General features: G+C 42.9%; 1 protein-coding gene across 11 annotated transcripts in view; it reads left to right on the top strand.

Annotated features, from left to right (window-relative positions):
* LOC124149792 (myotubularin-related protein 13-like) overlaps positions 1–19,101 on the top strand; it is a 135,623-nt gene that overhangs the window by 106,559 nt on the left and 9,963 nt on the right. For 4 of the 11 annotated variants that reach the window (XM_048385923.1, XM_048385921.1, XM_048385929.1 and 1 more), the window contains 12 exons: positions 6–23; positions 1,536–1,649; positions 7,147–7,316; positions 8,284–8,454; positions 8,672–8,776; positions 11,565–11,750; positions 12,428–12,742; positions 14,368–14,595; positions 15,538–15,841; positions 16,923–17,078; positions 17,945–18,102; positions 18,779–18,910. In XM_048385923.1, the coding sequence (XP_048241880.1) occupies positions 6–23; positions 1,536–1,649; positions 7,147–7,316; positions 8,284–8,454; positions 8,672–8,776; positions 11,565–11,750; positions 12,428–12,742; positions 14,368–14,595; positions 15,538–15,841; positions 16,923–17,078; positions 17,945–18,102; positions 18,779–18,910 (2,057 nt within the window). Of the gene's footprint in view, positions 1–5; positions 24–1,535; positions 1,650–3,438; positions 3,478–7,146; positions 7,317–8,283; positions 8,455–8,671; positions 8,777–11,564; positions 11,751–12,427; positions 12,743–14,367; positions 14,596–15,537; positions 15,842–16,922; positions 17,079–17,944; positions 18,103–18,778; positions 18,911–19,101 lie in introns of all 11 variants that reach the window. The other 7 variants (XM_048385931.1, XM_048385925.1, XM_048385927.1 and 4 more) reach the window with 5 other exon arrangements.

Genomic DNA, 19,101 nt, shown 5'->3' with positions numbered 1-19,101 from the left:
TTCAGTGGAAGATGAATTTGACTGTAAGCTATTACTACTTTTCTCAATTAACTATGAATGCAGCCAAGTCTCTAATGCCTAAGCTTCAAATTGAAACAGATGCTGGTGTTTGGTGTGTGGTTGAATTGGCTGGAGAAAGATTGTTTTTAATTATTGATATATGACATAACAAATTTCAGGAAATATTGCATTATTTACTGTCCCAAGGACCAGCTTTGGTTTATAAGACATGAGACATCTATTGTCTTTGTAAGAATGGCTTGTACCATAGCATTGCTACCTAAACCAATACCATGTCATCAGCCGCAAACAAATGGAGATGCTTTTCATGTTTTATCGTTTGATTATATCATTATTTTATTTTAGTAATCACAAGAAATCTCTGTGTGTTATTTCCTGCCCCATATAATTTGGCTGTAGGCTTTATTAAGAATCGTATTACCATGGTTACAAAAGTGCAGTTGATTTGGAATGTGTAATCTCGTCATTGATTCCGTGGAAAGTGCTGATTCAGCATCAGTGGAAACCTGTGACTGTGGTTCCGATTACGTTCCTGGGTTTGTCAGCACCATACCTGTGCTCGTCGGTTTGTCAGCAACGTACCTGTGCTCGTCGGTTTGTCAGCACCGTACCTGTGCTCGTCTGTTTGTCAGCACCGTACCTGTGCTCGTCGGTTTGTCAGCACCGTACCTGTGCTCGTCTGTTTGTCAGCACCGTACCTGTGCTCGTCAGTTTGTCAGCACCGTACCTGTGCTCGTCGGTTTGTCAGCACCGTACCTGTGCTCGTCGGTTTGTCAGCACCGTACCTGTGCTCGTCGGTTTGTCAGCACCGTACCTGTGCTCGTCGGTCTCACCAAAGTGGTAAACATCTGAAACGTGCATCACTTTGGTCTTTCCTCCGACATCAAGCTGACACGCCATGATATAAGTGGAATACTGTTCAAAGCGGTGTTAAACCCAACTCACTCCCTCATTAGATATGGTGTAACTTGAAAATATATACAGGTTCAGAGGTGTCGCCAGCTGTCTGGTAGAGCTGGAACAATACAGTGACATGATGTATCGCTTCACACTTTTGGGGTTAAATTCTGTGTATTATTGATTTTGAAAAATAACAAAACTGGGTCAAAATGTTCTATTTGATGTCAAATCTTGAGACAGCTCCTTGGCATGGTGAGATCAAATGATGGACTCAACCATAATCAAGATAAGAGATTGATCAGTATCTATTTGTGAAACGATGTATATTACGCAAACCAAGTTCAAAAACACCCAATTCTTTCATGTTATAGTTAATGTCATATCAAAGAATCATTCTTTAACTTCTTTTGAATAGCATACTTGTATTGGCACAAAACCATTCAAAGAAGCCTTTCATGTGTCAGATCATTGTGTTGTCACTGTGGTTCACAGATGGATCGCGGCAGCCTTCAACATTATTTCTCCATTTGGCTACAAATAACACACATAGATTGTTTTAGCTGCATGGTTGATATTTATTTTCTTTCATTTGCTTTTTTGAATTGGTTGCCTAGCAGCACAAGATCAGCCGATGAGGGTCGCTAGACGTGGGTCGTTTGTGCAGACTATGAATCGCCTGCGAGCTAGCATCGGCAAAGGCGGCATTGGTTTCGGAAGTAGTAGCACGTGTAGGTCTAACTGTCACCTCTGTACGTAATGTCTGCTGTCCCTACATAACGTCCTCACTTGCCTGGATCTAGGTCTCACTTGAGAACCTCCAGGAAATTACATAGGCCAGTTCCTGATGCCAGCATGTGCATGCCAATCATATCCACTCTTCTAGAGACATTGAGTTACTGTCAGACTTCTCTAGAGATGCCTAGCTCAGGAGTTAATTTGGAGTCCTCAGTGAAAGTCAGGGTTATGAATCTTGTAATATTAATCATTGGAGATACTGTTTGTACTAAGCCATTTGTCCTTATTAATCCTTAACCCTGTGACCACATCTCTCTGTGTCTAAACCTCCCTCAATGTATTTAGGGATCACTTGTCATAATGTCATAAAGTAGAGATTATTGTTGTTCCCTAAGCAGCTCTGCTTGTAAGTTAATTTGATCCAAACAAATATTTACAAACCATTTTTTGGTGAGATACAAGAGAGTTGCTTATGAAGAGATATGTTTATCACCTAACAAAATGTACCCCAAAAATACAAAATGTATCAAATAAACAAAGCGTTGTGGCTTGAACTAAAGGTGGATAAATATTGCTACACAATCAGTTTTAAGTGGAAGACCAAAATATGTGTATTATTTCTATCTTGCAGTAAGACCTATGTTATTTACATACTTCAACATAGCTAAAATATTTTAAAACAATTCTTTTTCCTTAACCTTATAAGTATTTTATTATAAAACTTAAATACTTGAGATTTCACCTTGTGTTAAGAGAAACATGTTTCAGCTGAACACGGTGATGTCGTAATTGATACAGTCTCATTATTTCATGCAAGAACCATTGGAAGGGTTCCAGTGATTGCACGATTGTCCTGGATGGTGACAGTTCGACAGTATATGTACATTAACATCATCTTGCTTCCACTGACTGCCTCACTTGCCATGCTTCCTTATTAACGAATTGCTTCACAACCCAGCTAGCTGCTAACAAGTGGTGTTATAATTCATTTTCTATTCATTCCAGGTCTTCTGTCTGTTCTTCTATTTTGTTTTTCTCTCATGTCTATGTCCAACAACAAATAGTCATTCTTGCCCTTTATTAGCTGTAGAAATTAATAAGTCGAAACACTTTTAATTAGTTGTGAGTCCAGTATCTTTTGAATGATGTATGTCTGGTGGGAAATGTTAGCTAAGGTAAGATAGGGCGATGATTCAAACCTTCCTGTCCTGTCTTTAGTATGGCTGGAACATGTGCTTCAACATCACATCTTTGTTTTGGAATGAAAATATATGCTTTGTTTCTTGTGAACAGATCTGCAAAGTCCATCACAATTTGTGAAAATAGGAGTGAAATGATTTCAAAGTTGTCTTTTGTCTGCTCATAGTACACAAGAAATGTGTCAAATAATTTACCGCTATATTATATCAACCTGTTCTGAATTTAGATACTACCCTGGTGTGTACCCATGTGATTTTCAATACATTTAGACCCTTCCATTAAGGCCTACAAGTAATGAGGTCATGTTAACTATTTATAGAATATTTCTGTCATGTAAAGATTTGACATGAACACTCGTCAGTTTTCATGACAGAGGCATCCCAAGGTACGATCTGTAACAAAATTATATTAATTAGTTAAAATCTATAAAATGGAAATGGTTACATCCTACAAACTACCAAGAGACTATTGACTAGAATCTGTAACAATGTGAAGCCATGTTCATTATCCACACCGCCAGTGTTTTCAAACACCTAGACAGGAACACGTTTCAACGAGGGAGTATAAATTTTGACTTTGCAGTTCTGACAATGCCGAGGAGACCGCGGAAAGGCTGGCAAAGTAATCTACCATTTCCCTTGTGTATAGCATGAGTCGTCCCCCTTTATTTTCTGTTTGGCGTATGTCACTGTTTTGATAGCTAGCTGTCTGCTTCTCCACCTCGAGACAGTCAACAATGTATCTCCATCACGATACTGCATCTCACAGCAGATTTATATATATGTACATGTTTATCATTACTCGTTACAGTCTCAGGCAATTGATTGGCTAGTCAGCTGATTGTATTGCCATTTTGTTGTTATGATTGATCAGACGTCACTTTTCATTTTACGTTTGAGTCTGTTATGTGCAAAGAGGCGGCTTGTCAAACATAACTATTTCACTGAAAAGTTTTCTATGTAAATTGTGAGTAATGATAAATGTTTATTGTATGTGTCATTAACTGGGTGTACAAGATTTTACGAGACGAACATATATGCAGAGTCCTTGATTTTCTGATCATATAACTCTTGAAATCTGCACATCCCTCTGGTCATGTATAACTCATCACGATACTGACATTGAATAACATGTGATACAGGAGGTACTAGTCACACACAACTATTGTCACAGTTGCCAGTACTAGCCGACATATTACAAGTTGTGGCAGGATGAGTTGGGGTACATGGGGTTTTGTGCTTCCCTCTTTAGGTTTTATGACACGAGTCGTGTGGTATAAGACCAAGGAGAGACACATAAAACCCCATGAACCAAGAGTGATCCTGCTGCAACAAATCTATCTCACCCACTTGTTTTAATATTACGTTGTAAAAGAATTAAAACAAATTCAAAATTGATGGAAAACAGCTGTTCGATTCAGCTGAGGTTAACTTGTGCTTTGTCACGTGACTTTCATTGACTCGGGTAAAGTATTCAGCTTTTTGCTTCAAAGCGGGTATAAGTGATTTACTCTGCCCCTCAGAAATCCACACGCAGCCTGTTTTGGTCGTGGCACGGTTTAAGGGATTTAATCCTCCGCTGAGAAATTTATTTCCCTCCAAGGCGGGATACATAGTATTTTATCAATATCATGTGGACCAATCAGATATCTTCATTCTGACATGTAGGTATGATAAACTTAATTATCCACTACTGAGTGCAGTCAAACACTGAAGCTGCAAATTAAGCAAGTTTCTGTTGTTGAGGGGACCCAGTCATTAAAAGTGCCACAGTTCATTGTTAGGAGTTGCATCCCTTAGTCTTGCCAGGATTTGATGATCGTTGGTTCCAATACCATATTGGCTTTGAGTATGATTTGGTTATTCACACCAACACTTATTGCTAAAACTAGAACATTTCAATTTCAAAATATCTCCATATGGCCTTTTCAGATTTTCTTTTTTAGTCCTGATTTCAAACTTTAAGGAAGGTAACCAGGGTTAACTGTCAAAAAGTTATTTAACTGCAAACTCCAGTACTTTGACATACATAGAGATTTCATATCATAGGACAGTTAGGAAGAGGGTATACAAAATTATTTATAATTCTGATAGTTTAATATTTGATATCTGAAACTCACATAAAGATTTCACACCATGACCCTGCCCTAATATGTCCTCATATGATCTTGGCTCCACGATCGGCATCTGTCCGTAGACCTGATGGGTGCCCAGTGCCGAGCTGCTGCAACTCATCAGTTTGTGTCCTTTAGCCATGCCAGGATCCCCAGACTGTGGATCCAAACCCAAATTGCCCCTCTTATGATATTGTCTGTCAACAATTTCAGTGCTCAGACTTTCTCCAAAGTAGTAAACTGTCAGACCTGCACCACTCTGGACCTCTCACATGAACCAAAATACTAAAATATTGTGGTCCGACTCATAATACTGTCAACCGACATCCCATGATAGACCTAAAATACTGTGGTCCCACTCATAATACCGTCAACCGACATGCCGTCATAGACCTAAAATACTGTGGTCCCACTCATAATACTGTCAACAGGCATGCAATCATAGACCTAAAATATTGTGGTCCCACTCACAATACTGTCAACAGACATCCCATGATAGACCTTAAATACTGTGGTCCCACTCATAATACTGTCAACAGGCATGCCATCATAGACCTAAAATATTGTGGTCCTACTCATAATACTGTCAACAGGCATGCCATCATAGACCTAAAATACTGTGGTCCCACTCATAATACCGTCAACCGACATGCCGTCATAGACCTAAAATACTGTGGTCCCACTCACAATACTGTCAACAGACATCCCATGATAGAACTTAAAACTTTGGTCCAACTCCCAACACAACTGTGACAGTAGTTGCGTGTTCTAACAAGCTGTACGGAGAATACTAACAGAACATGAATGAAGCAGGTTTCCCTGTACACCAGGCACCATGTTATACCATGGGCAGCATGAGGAGGTTGATATGGGGGTTACGTCCAGGCATGGCAACCCACAACAAGGAATGTGCTTCTACTGACCGTCTTCCAATCTGCAGTATCTCAAATGAGCTGTCGTTAAAGAATTTAATTTCATCTTATCACTTATTTCATTTCTTTTATGTTTAAAACTTTGTGTACCTATTCAGACAGTCTTCTGTAAAAATATGATGTTTATATTTGGCTGACAAAATGTGATTTTACATCTTATATAGAATAGTAGGTTGTTGGATAAGATGTTATTGTCAGACATGTAAGTTAGATATCACACTGCTTTTGACACCCTAGATGAGAGAGAGGGCACTACCGGTAGATTAGACTTGGGTCAAGCTAGTCCTGTAGTTGCACTGTGGTGAGATTTCCTCAGATGGCTGCACAGAGTATATCCAACACCAATTCATAACCAACCCTATGGAATAATTGAAATGATCAAATAATTTGATACTTTTATTGATCAGCTCTGCTGGCTTCACTTTTATGTTGATGTATGTGTACAAAGTGGCCTTCATGTGTCAGGGTTGTTTTTGTTTTAATTATTGTCTTTGTCCCTGTCCAAAATATTATACGTGTTCACAAACAAACATCAGTAATTGTGTTTGTGTTTGGCTCCAAATTGAAGGTGTCGTCCATACCTTGTCCTTTGCTTTGTGCAGCTTTGCATCTGTTTTGGTAGAGTAAATATTGGGATATTGTTGTTTATTGTTTGGTTTATCAATTTAACCTGTATGCTGTAACATGTGCTAGTTATATTGAGACTAAATAAAATGATATTTTTGTGAAACATAATATTAATTACTTCCTTTGTTTGCTTCATCGTTGTTCTTTGGTTTATGTTATTACAGAATTTTTAGATTTTGTATTGATATTTTATACCTTTTTTCTGATTTTCTTTGATAGGTGTCTGTTTGAAATTTGTTCAGATTTAATCAGTGTTTGCTTGTTTGTGTTTATTGTGCTAACCTAAAATTAAAACTGATTGCTTTGTGGCCAAAGTGTGTTTACATTTTGTTGTTTAATGAAAAACAGGATGTTTTCATTTAACCTTTCTATTCTTGTAAGATGTTGTTCATACTAAGTTCATGAATAATAGCATATGGTTTTGTAATTTTACACAATTCTGAAATTAATTATTCATTTTAATGCACATAGATGCTCTCATGGAGCTATAACAAATTCTGTTTGAGGAAAGTGTAGAAAGTATTTTGCACAGTGTTATTCATGTATTTCAAATATCTTATTCCAGGTTAATTAAACACTGCTTTGAACATTTTGTTATGTTTATTCTTGATTTTTCAGCTCTGAACAGGATTGGAAGTCTGCGGGAGAAATCCCGTTACAGTTCTCCAGACACACGGTCACGTGCACAAAATGGCAGCTTAGACCACCGTGGTGATCTGATCAACAGCTCCGTGCAGGGTCTTCACCGAGTGTCCCTCTATGTGCTGGGAGAGAAGACACAGATGAAGGTGGGAGTCTATGAGTCTTTTTCTGTCTATGAAAAACCATAGTTAAAATAGATCTCAGAACTATTTTCACTCCCATAAGTGTTACCTGCCCACATTCAGACATTATAAATATTGAAAAATCACACACAAAAGTAAGAGACAAATTGCGTCTTGATTCAGTTGTGATAATGCAAACAATTACTTGAGAATCAGAAAGGAGGTCTGATAAAACTGGATGTAACAGTAGGCCAGACAGTCAGGCAGGTGGAGGAAAATTTCCTGCAACCCGACAGAAAAGTTGCCAGCCACGGGCAGGCTGGCTGGCAGTTATTTTGGACACTGTTTTCCCTATGTATAATTCCCATGGATACTAAGTTAGAATAGGTCCCCAGCACTCTATTGCTTGTCTCAGGGATTTGACTAATGTGTGTCATCGTGACCCAGACCCGTGAAGATTCCGGGGTAGAATATGTCTTCAGCAACCCATGCTTGCCGTAAAAGGTGACTATGCTTGTTGTAAAAGGCGACTAACGGGATCGGGTGGTCAGGCCTGCTGACTTGGTTGATGCATGTCATCGATCCCAATTGCGTGGATTGATGCTCATTATTTGATTTCAATCACTGGATTGTCTGGTCCAGCCTCGATTATTTACAGACCGCCCTCATGTAGCTGGAATATTGCTGAGTGCGGCATTAAACAACAAACCAACCAACCATCGTGCCCCGATTGCGTGGAACATTAGTCATGCTTTCAGTCTCTGGTCTGCCAGACCCAATTATTTACAGTTTGCCATGATAAGGCTGAATGTTGGTGTAAAACAGCATACAAACAAATCCATAAAATAAACCAGCTTCTCTGTACCAGTGATATGACACAATGCTTCATGGCTTATTGGAGTCAAGGCTTATTAGCAAAGTGTCAGGCAGTGTCCCGTGCATCAGTCTGTTTCAACATTAGGGAGTCAGTGAAATGTCTTTCTGACCACAGGGCATCAAGATGGAGTCATTTCAGAAGTGTGACTTTATCCCGGTGGACTTCTTCGAGGTGCGCCATGTCAAGGCCAGCTTCAAGAAGCTGATGCGTGCATGTGTCCCGAGCAGCCTGTCTCCAGAGGCCAACTTCTACAAAGCTGTGGAGGAGTCCGAGTGGCTGCTGCAGGTATGGAACATGGTCGCCTCTATCTGACGGCCATTTTGTTTTTCCTGGTCCACTCAGACCTCAGAATCTGATGTTAGGACAGATAGGAATTGGAAAATGTTACTTATTCTAGTGATATATTTCACTATTTGACTTTGTCCTGATGATGATAGCCATCTTTGAAATAACTCCATGTATCCCCTGGTGCCCCTACTGACCCATCTGTTCCTGTGGTCAGATCCAGAACGTGCTGCAGTTGGCGGGGGCCACAGTGGACCTGCTGGACGTCCAGGGATCCTCTGTCATGATCTGTCTGGAGGACGGCTGGGACGTCACTTCACAGGTACGTTCGCAACAGCACAGTAGGAATATGTGGTAGCTACACGCTAGTGCCCCATTCAATAACTGTGGGAACTTTACTTTTTATAGACAAACCATACTTAAATTGCTAATATCACCAAATGATATCCACGTACCCAGGGCCCCACTCTAGAAAGAGATCTGGGCTATAACCCGATTTTAACTCACATACTTTGGCCTAGGAGTTAGGTGTGTCCTGCAAACAATAGTGTTAGTTAGGAGTATCCTGCAAACTGTAGTGTGAATTATGAATATCCTGCAAACTGTAGTGTGAATGAGGTGTATCCTCCAAGCTGTACTGTGAATTAGGTGTATCCTACAAGCTGTAGTGTGAATGAGGTGTATCCTACAAGCTGTAGTATGAATGAGGCATATCCTACAAGCTGTAGTGTGAATAAGGTGTATCCTACAAGCTGTAGTGTGAATCAGGTGTATCCTCCAAGCTGTATTGTGAATTAGGTGTATCCTGCAAACTGTAGTGTGAATGAGGTGTATCCTACAAGCTGTAGTATGAATGAGGTGTATCCTACAAGCTGTAGTATGAATGAGGTGTATCCTACAAGCTGTAGTATGAATGAGGTGTATCCTCCAAGCTGTAGTATGAATGAGGTGTATCCTACAAGCTGTAGTATGAATGAGGTGTATCCTACAAGCTGTAGTGTGAATAAGGTGTATCCTACAAGCTGTAGTATGAATGAGGTGTATCCTACAAGCTGTAGTATGAATGAGGTGTATCCTACAAGCTGTAGTATGAATGAGGTGTATCCTACAAGCTGTAGTGTGAATCAGGTGTATCCTACAAGCTGTAGTATGAATGAGGTGTATCCTACAAGCTGTAGTATGAATGAGGTGTATCCTACAAGCTGGAGTATGAATGAGGTGTATCCTACAAGCTGTAGTATGAATGAGGTGTATCCTACAAGCTGTAGTATGAATGAGGTGTATCCTACAAGCTGTAGTATGAATGAGGTGTATCCTACAAGCTGTAGTATGAATGAGGTGTATCCTACAAGCTGTAGTATGAATGAGGTGTATCCTCCAAGCTGTAGTATGAATGAGGTGTATCCTACAAGCTGTAGTATGAATGAGGTGTATCCTACAAGCTGTAGTGTGAATAAGGTGTATCCTACAAGCTGTAGTATGAATGAGGTGTATCCTACAAGCTGTAGTATGAATGAGGTGTATCCTACAAGCTGTAGTATGAATGAGGTGTATCCTACAAGCTGTAGTGTGAATCAGGTGTATCCTACAAGCTGTAGTATGAATGAGGTGTATCCTACAAGCTGTAGTATGAATGAGGTGTATCCTACAAGCTGGAGTATGAATGAGGTGTATCCTACAAGCTGTAGTATGAATGAGGTGTATCCTACAAGCTGTAGTATGAATGAGGTGTATCCTACAAGCTGTAGTATGAATGAGGTGTATCCTCCAAGCTGTAGTATGAATGAGGTGTATCCTACAAGCTGTAGTATGAATGAGGTGTATCCTACAAGCTGTAGTGTGAATAAGGTGTATCCTACAAGCTGTAGTATGAATGAGGTGTATCCTACAAGCTGTAGTATGAATGAGGTGTATCCTACAAGCTGTAGTATGAATGAGGTGTATCCTACAAGCTGTAGTGTGAATCAGGTGTATCCTACAAGCTGTAGTATGAATGAGGTGTATCCTACAAGCTGTAGTATGAATGAGGTGTATCCTACAAGCTGGAGTATGAATGAGGTGTATCCTACAAGCTGTAGTATGAATGAGGTGTATCCTACAAGCTGTAGTATGAATGAGGTGTATCCTACAAGCTGTAGTATGAATGAGGTGTATCCTACAAGCTGTAGTATGAATGAGGTGTATCCTACAAGCTGTAGTATGAATTAGGTGTATCCTACAAGCTGTAGTATGAATTAGGTGTATCCTACAAGCTGTAGTATGAATGAGGTGTATCCTACAAGCTGTAGTGTGAATGAGGTGTATCCTACAAGCTGTAGTATGAATTAGGTGTATCCTGCAAACTGTAGTGTGAATCAGGTGTATCCTACCAGCTGTAGTATGAATGAGGTGTATCCTACAAGCTGTAGTATGAATGAGGTGTATCCTACAAGCTGTAGTATGAATCAGGTGTATCCTACAAGCTGTAGTATGAATGAGGTGTATCCTACAAGCTGTAGTATGAATGAGGTGTATCCTCCAAGCTGTAGTATGAATGAGGTGTATCCTACAAGCTGTAGTATGAATGAGGTGTATCCTACAAGCTGTAGTATGAATGAGGTGTATCCTCCAAGCTGTAGTATGAATGAGGTGTATCCTATAAGCTGCAGTATGAATGAGGTGTATTCTCCAAGCTGTAGTATGAATGAGGTGTATCCTACAAGCTGTAGTATGAATGAGGTGTATCCTCCAAGCTGTAGTATGAATGAGGTGTATCCTACAAGCTGTAGTATGAATGAGGTGTATCCTACAAGCTGTAGTGTGAATGAGGTGTATCCTACAAGCTGTAGTATGAATGAGGTGTATCCTACAAGCTGTAGTATGAATTAGGTGTATCCTACAAGCTGTAGTATGGATAAGGTGTATCCTACAAGCTGAGTGTGAATATGTTGTATCCTACAAGCTGTAGTGTGAATATGGTGTATCCTTCAAGCTGTAGTGTGAATCAGGTGTATCCTACAAGCTGTAGTATGAATGAGGTGTCTCCTACAAGCTGTAGTTTGAATTAGGTGTATCCTACAAGCTGTAGTATGAATGAGGTGTATCATACAAGCTGTCATTTGAATTACCAGGTGGTGGCGGTGGCGGAGATTCTGCTGGACCCCTACTACCGGACAATTGAGGGCTTCAAGGCGCTGGTGGAGAAGGAGTGGCTCTCTTTCGGTCATCGCTTCACACACCGCAGCAACCAGACAGCTGCCAACCAGGCCAGCGGCTTCGCACCGGTCTTCCTGCAATTCCTGGACACAGTGCATCAGGTAAGTTAATGAGTGTAACACCTGTGCCGACAGGTAGGTTAATGAGTAAGACACTTGTTCTAGGCAGGTTAACAAGTACAACACCTGTGCTGACAGGTAGGTTAACAAGTACAACACCTGTGCTGACAGGCAGGTTAACAAGTACAACACCTGTGCTGACAGGTAGGTTAACAAGTACAACACCTGTGCTGACAGGTAGGTTAACGAGTAAGACACTTGTTCTAGGCAGGTTAACAAGTACAACACCTGTGCTGACAGGTAGGTTAACAAGTACAACACCTGTGCTGACAGGCAGGTTAACAAGTAAAACACCTGTGCTGACAGGCAGGTTAACAAGTACAACACCTGTGCTGTCAATACTTGGGCTAATGTTACCTACGGCTTTTCCTTACATGACACTTTAGTACTCCTATGAGAGAACAGAAGGTGCCTGGATGACCCAGTCAGCTAAGGGGCTGCAACTGTAGAGTTGTCTCCCTTATGATAAATCACCTTGATTATGTGTCTAGGTTTGCCAGCACTATACCTGTGATAGCGGGTTTCACCAAAGTGGTAACCGCCTAGGACCTGCATCACCTTGGACTGCCCTGGCACAAACTGACATGCCTTGGGTATAACTGAAATAATGTGCACTCACTCACTCACTCCCTCACTCTAATAGAAACTGTCCCTTCCAGATTCACCGCCAGTTTCCCCTGTCCTTCGAGTTCAACCAGCACCTCCTCAAGGTCGTGGCCTACCATTATGTCTCCAACCGATTCCGAACATTCATGTTGGACAACGAGTTCGAGCGTGTGGAGGCAGGCTGGCTGCATGAAGATAAACGTCCCTCCAAGCTGGATGACGGCGAGGAAGACCCCCTGGGGGGGTTCTCCCCCAAACACACAACCAACACGAGCGTGGGCGGGTCCATCTGGGACTACATCGAGAAGCAGCACAGGCGATCGGCCATGTTCTACAACTTCATGTACAGCCCCGAGGATGGAGACACGGTAAGTAGCTTTTAGGTGAGAGGTGCTAGGTTTGGGGAGTAGATGCGTGGGTTAAAGAGGTGCTAGGTTTGGGGAATAGATGTGTGGGTTAAAGAGGTGCTAGGTTTGGGGAATAGATGTGTGGGTTAAAGAGGTTCTAGGTTTGGGGAATAGATGTGTGGGTTAAAGAGGTGCTAGATTTGGGGAATAGATGTGTGGGTTAAAGAGGTGCTAGGTTTGGGGAGTAGATGCGTGGGTTAAAGAGGTGCTAGGTTTGGGGAATAGATGCGTGGGGTAAAGAGGTGCTAGGTTTGGGGAATAGATGGGTGGGTTAAAGAGGAGCTAGGTTTGGGGAATAGATGTGTGGGTTAAAGAGGTGCTAGGTTTGGGGAATAGATGTGTGGGTTAAAGAGGTGCTAGGTTTGGGGAGTAGATGTGTGGGTTAAAGAGGTGCTAGGTTTGGGGAGTAGATGTATGGGTTAAAGAGGTGCTAGGTTTGGGGAGTAGATGTGTGGGTTAAAGAGGTGCTAGGTTTGGGGAATAGATGTGTGGGTTAAAGAGGTGCTAGGTTTGGGGAGTAGATGTATGGGTTAAAGAGGTGCTAGGTTTGGGGAATAGATGTGTGGGTTAAAGAGGTGCTAGGTTTGGGGAGTAGATGTGTGGGTTAAAGAGGTGCTAGGTTTGGGGAGTAGATGTATGGGTTAAAGAGGTGCTAGGTTTGGGGAATAGATGTGTGGGTTAAAGAGGTGCTAGGTTTGGGGAATAGATGTGTGGGTTAAAGAGGTGCTAGGTTTGGGGAGTAGATGTGTGGGTTAAAGAGGTGCTAGGTTTGGGGAATAGATGTGTGGGTTAAAGAGGTGCTAGGTTTGGGGAATAGGTGTGTGGGTTAAAGAGGTGCTAGGTTTGGGGAATAGATGTGTGGGTTAAAGAGGTGCTAGATTTGGGGAATAGATGTGTGGGTTAAAGAGGTGCTAGGTTTGGGGAATAGATGCGTGGGTTAAAGAGGTGCTAGATTTGGGGGGTAGATGTATTCGTTGAGGGTTTCTCATCTTGGTGACTTGATGTAGAGGTTAATAAGGTGCTTCACAGAGGGAATACATGTATTTGTTAAGGAGTTGTTAGGCATAGGTAGTATCTTCTGGATTAAAGAGGTGCTCTCATTGAAGAGTTTGTGCCTGAACTGAAGTGTCGAGTATCACATGCTAGTCATGTGACCAGGTCGCCTGCGATGACTACACACTGATGGAATGTAGGGGACAAGCTCTGTTTAAACATTCAGGAGAGAGATGTACATCAGATTTCCTCCATCATCAAGTAATCGATTTAAGCACCCAGTACTAAGCCCCAAAACTTGTATGACAGTCCGTATTTTCTTGTGCATATCATAGGTTTATTTTTACAGCTGTGTAAATGGGGTATAAAAGTTTTAGTTTCATCGATATTTGAACATTGTTTATTCTCTATAGTGCGATATCTGATGGCAAGTTTAGCAAGTTTATGGTTTTAATAAGCACCCCCTTTGTCAATTTCCTAAGTGCTTGGCTTGCATGTTAAGGCAAATACGGTATTTTGAAAGCAATCCTGGCATTTGTGTGGTTTTCGTTACGATGTTGCGTTTTCATGAAACACATGGTTGCCCCACCCAGGTACTACGTCCCTACTCCAACATCTCCAACCTCCGCATCTGGGACTACTACCTGGCCGAGGACCTTGCACACGGCCCGACCTTCGACATGGAGGTCGTATCCAAGGAGATCCGGCAGAACGAGGACCAGGAAGCGGAGGCTATGGGCATCTCTCGGAGGAAGATCCTCAACGCCTGCTACGATAGCGTCATGCTGCAGGAACCCAACTATTTCCATGGACAGTTCCAGGTGAGCATGTCAGCTGATGAGGGTCCTGTGGGATGCTGGTCTGAAGCGGTGACGAAATGTCCGGCTTTGTTACTTGGTTGATTGTGTGACACTTTACCCCAATGGCATAGATCGATGTGGGTAGTTGACTTGATTACTACAGGTCACTATCATACAGCTGGAATTAGCTGATTGCAGTATTAAACAACAAACAAACACTGTGTAGGATGGGGATGTATGAGGGATGAAGGGAAGGGGTCTGAAAATGTAAGAACCTTCAGATTAAAAAACAAGCTATTTTCTGTCTGTAAATGTGAGAAGTCTTCAAGACTCTGGGTTCACCTGCTCCAAACAATGTACAATATTTGATCGCTGTACGTTCCTCAAGCTTCCAAAGGCCACAGACCACTGCTTGCTTTACTGACTTGTCACAGAGAAACAATTTGCTGTCTGTTGATATACCACTAGGACATCATGTAATGCCGCAACAAAAGATTTTGCTATTATGCCATTCATTCTGCGTGAGGTGCAGAACAAATCAAGCAACCCTCGAACACAATGACACAATAACTTAGTATTGCTAAAGTGTCAATATGCCTTGCATATATTTCCAGTATGACACATCATTTATCATGCAGGGTTCAAACAGGCTTGAAGGCTTTGATTGTAGCAGCCGAGCCATGTAGAGGCCTTAGAACTGGATTACATTTGCATTTAAATAACTAGTTTACAGTTTTGCTTTCTCTGATTATGTATGATGATAATAGATACATTATATTGAAAGGCTAGGATGGTGAGACTCAGTAGTACTCTTCTGATTGCCTGGCATGCTCCATGGCATGGTGCTCATGCTCTCAGTCACTGGTTGGTTTGGCCCAAACTCTATTATTTACAAGCCACTGGAATAGTACTGACTGTTATGCACTCAATCACAACCTGAGACCTGAGCGCTGTGTGTTGCAGGAAATTCACCGGCTGGAGACGGACCTGGGTCATCTGCCCCAGAAGTGGAAGGTACAGTGGGACAAGCTGGAGTCTCCGCACCGCGACCACGTCCAGCGCCAGGTGTCGTTCAACACCCAGATGGTTCGGTCTCACGGCCGCTCCATACACAAGCGCTCCACCCTGGAGATACTAGTGCGGGGCAAAATGCTGGGGGAGGCGGCCAGGATGTTCACCCAGCCCCATCACTTCGAGAAGACCACCTTCACCACCCCCATGTACTGTGACTACTGCACCCACGTGCTCTGGGGGCTGTCCAAGACAGGTGGGTGCTTGTGTTGTGAGACCATGTACTCTGGGGGTTGTCCAAGACAGGTGGGTGCTTGTGTTGTGAGACCATGTACTCTGGGGGTTGTCCAAGACAGGTGGGTGCTTGTGTTGTGAGACCATGTACTCTGGGGGTTGTCCAAGACAGGTGGGTGCTTGTGTTGTGAGACCATGTACTCTGGGGGTTGTCCAAGACAGGTTGGTGCTTGTGTTGTGAGACCATGTGCTCTGGGGGTTGTCCAAGACAGGTTGGTGCTTGTGTTGTGAGACCATGTGCTCTGGGGGTTTTCCAAGACAGGTTGGTGCTTGTGTTGTGAGACCATGTGCTCTGGGGGTTTTCCAAGACAAATAAGTGCTTGTATTGTGAGACCATGTGCTCTGGGGGCTGTGCAAGACAGGTGGGTGCTTGTGTTGTTAGACCATGTGCTGTGGGGCCTGTCCAAGACAGGTTGGTGCTTGTGTTGTGAGACCATGTGCTCTTGGGCCTGTCCAAGACAGGTTGGTGCTTGTTAGACCATGTGCTCAAGTTCTGTCCAAGATAGATAGGTGCTTGTATTGTGAGACCATGTGCTCTGGGAGTTGTGAAAGACAGGTGGGTGCTTGTGTTGTTAGACCATGTGCTGTGGGGTCTGTCCAAGGTTGGTGCTTGTGTTGTGAGACCATGTGCTCTGGGGGTTTTCCAAGACAAATAAGTGCTTGTATTGTGAGACCATGTGCTCTAGGGCTGTCCAAGACAGGTTGGTGCTTGTGTTGTGAGACCATGTGCTCTTGGGCCTGTCCAAGACAGGTTGGTGCTTGTTAGACCATGTGCTCAAGTTCTGTCCAAGATAGATAGGTGCTTGTATTGTGAGACCATGTGCTCTGGGAGTTGTGAAAGACAGGTGGGTGCTTGTGTTGTTAGACCATGTGCTGTGGGGTCTGTCCAAGACAGGTGGGTGCTTGTGTTGTTAGACCATGTGCTCTAGGGCTGTTCAAGACAGGATCACAACTGTCTTTTCTCCCAAAGCTAGCATGCTGTATACTGAACTACTGTTCAAAGCGGTGTTGTACTCACTAACTCAACTGTGTACTGATTTCAGGAATGCGCTGTGTCGACTGTGGCTACAACTGCCATGACAAGTGTCAGCCATCAGTCCCCAAGAACTGCACCAAGCTGAAGACGATGTCCGACGCCAGTGCTAGCAGCTCCAGTATATCACGGACAGGAGGCTCAGACGCCAGCTCTAGCTCTGTTGGTAAGTGATGTATGGAAGAGTATATTAGTAGCAGGGTTGCATGGTGGCTTATGCAGTGATTCCTGAGTACATGGACAGTACTTGTTAGTTTCAGGAAGATGCCACCGACTCACGTAACCTGAGTAGGAATCTGTTCCAAAACAGCCAAAAAGACAGTTGAACTTCTACTTTTAGCCATCGCAAGGTGCTTGTGTCAGTCTATGAATAAACTATATGTTCCAGACACCATAATTACTCAAATTGTTGGACCCGTGAAGATTCCAGGGTAGAATAGGTCTTCAGCAACCCATGCTTGCCGTAAAAGGCGACTATGCTTGTCGTAAAAGGCGACTAACGGGATCGGGTGGTCAGGTTGCTGACTTGGTTGATGCATGTCATCAGTCCCAATTGCGTAGATTGATGCTCATGATATCAATCACTGGATTGTCTGGTCCAGACTCGATTATTTACAGACCACCATCATATAGCTGGAATATTGCTGAGGGTGGCGTAAAACGACAAACCAACCAACCAATTAGAATTGTTGGAACAGGACAATCTCTTAGTAGAAGTTCCAGACAAATGGGATGTTGTACCTGACACACTTGGAAAACTTCTGAATGTTTTCATACAACGCCTGATGTTGTATTTACCTTTCCAGCGTTGATAGAGCGCCACCCATCATGCCCTCTCTACTCCAGGTTTGAATTCTTCCCCCAACACCTATGTTTGTCTTAAACGCGACTATATGGGACAAGCTCTGCAACTTGGTCCATTGCATGGCATCATATTCCGATGACGTGGGCGTTGCACATTAGATCAGTCACTCATTTGTGTGCCTCAATCAAGAAAGATACAAATTGTATGATGGTGTTTCTGTACTGTAGATACTCTGTCCTCAGCCACCACACAAGCCTTCGAGAACTTCCCCTCCAGTCTGGGCGACTGCAGTCACAGCACCCATGAGGGATTTCTGTACAAACAGGGGGCGCTGCTCAAGGGGTGGAAACAGCGCTGGTTTGTGCTCGACTCCATGAAACATCAGGTGAGTGAGTGAGGGGATATTGTCCCTGTTGACTGTCCAGCTCCAGGTGAGTGAGTGAGTGAGTGTGGATTGTCTTTGTTGACTGTCCAGCTCCAGGTGAGTGAGTGAGTGTGGATTGTCTGTGTTGACTGTCCAGCTCCAGGTGAGTGAGTGAGTGAGTGTGGATTGTCTTTGTTGACTGTCCAGCTCCAGGTGAGTGAGTGAGTGTGGATTGTCTGTGTTGACTGTCCAGCTCCAGGTGAGTGAGTGAGTGAGTGTGGATTGTCTGTGTTGACTGTCCAGCTCCAGGTGAGTGAGTGAGTGAGTGTGGATTGTCTGTGTTGACTGTCCAGCTCCAGGTGAGTGAGTGAGTGAGTGTGGATTGTCTGTGTTGACTGTCCAGCTCCAGGTGAGTGAGTGAGTGAGTGTGGATTGTCTTTGTTGACTGTCCAGCTCTTAGAGAGTGAGTGAGTGAGGGTGTAGGGATTGGGGTGAATGTTTTACAAACAAAATACTTGGTTGCTGTCTTGGAGAAAAATATTAATAATAAAAATAAAAGTTCTTCTCCCTTCCAAGAAGCTGTGACCGAAAAATTGTGTCTCAAATCCCAGGCCCAGTCGCATGTATCTTTGGGCCAATCTTCTTATACTTTGAACACCTAGTGCCATGTCTCTGATGTAATGTTTTTTGTGTTTAGTTGCGCTACTACGATGCGATACAGGACGGAAACTGTAAAGGCTTCATTGATCTGGCTGAGGTGGAATCAGTGCAGCCTGTCAAGAACCACCCGGGCGCATCCAAGAAATCAGAAGAAAACTCTATATTTGAGGTAGGAGTAACCACAACCCAGGACAAGAGGTTCAGTCAACCTGTCTTCTGTTCTAATGACTCTGTTACTCTTTCATGTTTGTTTTTCATCTTGGTTTGGTTATTTGTGTCCTATTCACCTTGAAGTATACCCCACAGTGACATTGAATGGCAGATGAACCATTGAGGGGATGCTGGTACCCCAGTTATCAA

The sequence above is a fragment of the Haliotis rufescens genome, unplaced genomic scaffold (genome assembly GCF_023055435.1).
Source record: "Haliotis rufescens isolate VD_foot unplaced genomic scaffold, xgHalRufe1.0.p SCAF_6, whole genome shotgun sequence".
Classification (NCBI taxonomy): domain Eukaryota; kingdom Metazoa; phylum Mollusca; class Gastropoda; order Lepetellida; family Haliotidae; genus Haliotis; species Haliotis rufescens.
Note: the sequence above shows the minus strand (reverse complement) of the source record. Positions and strands in the feature narration are given on the sequence as shown.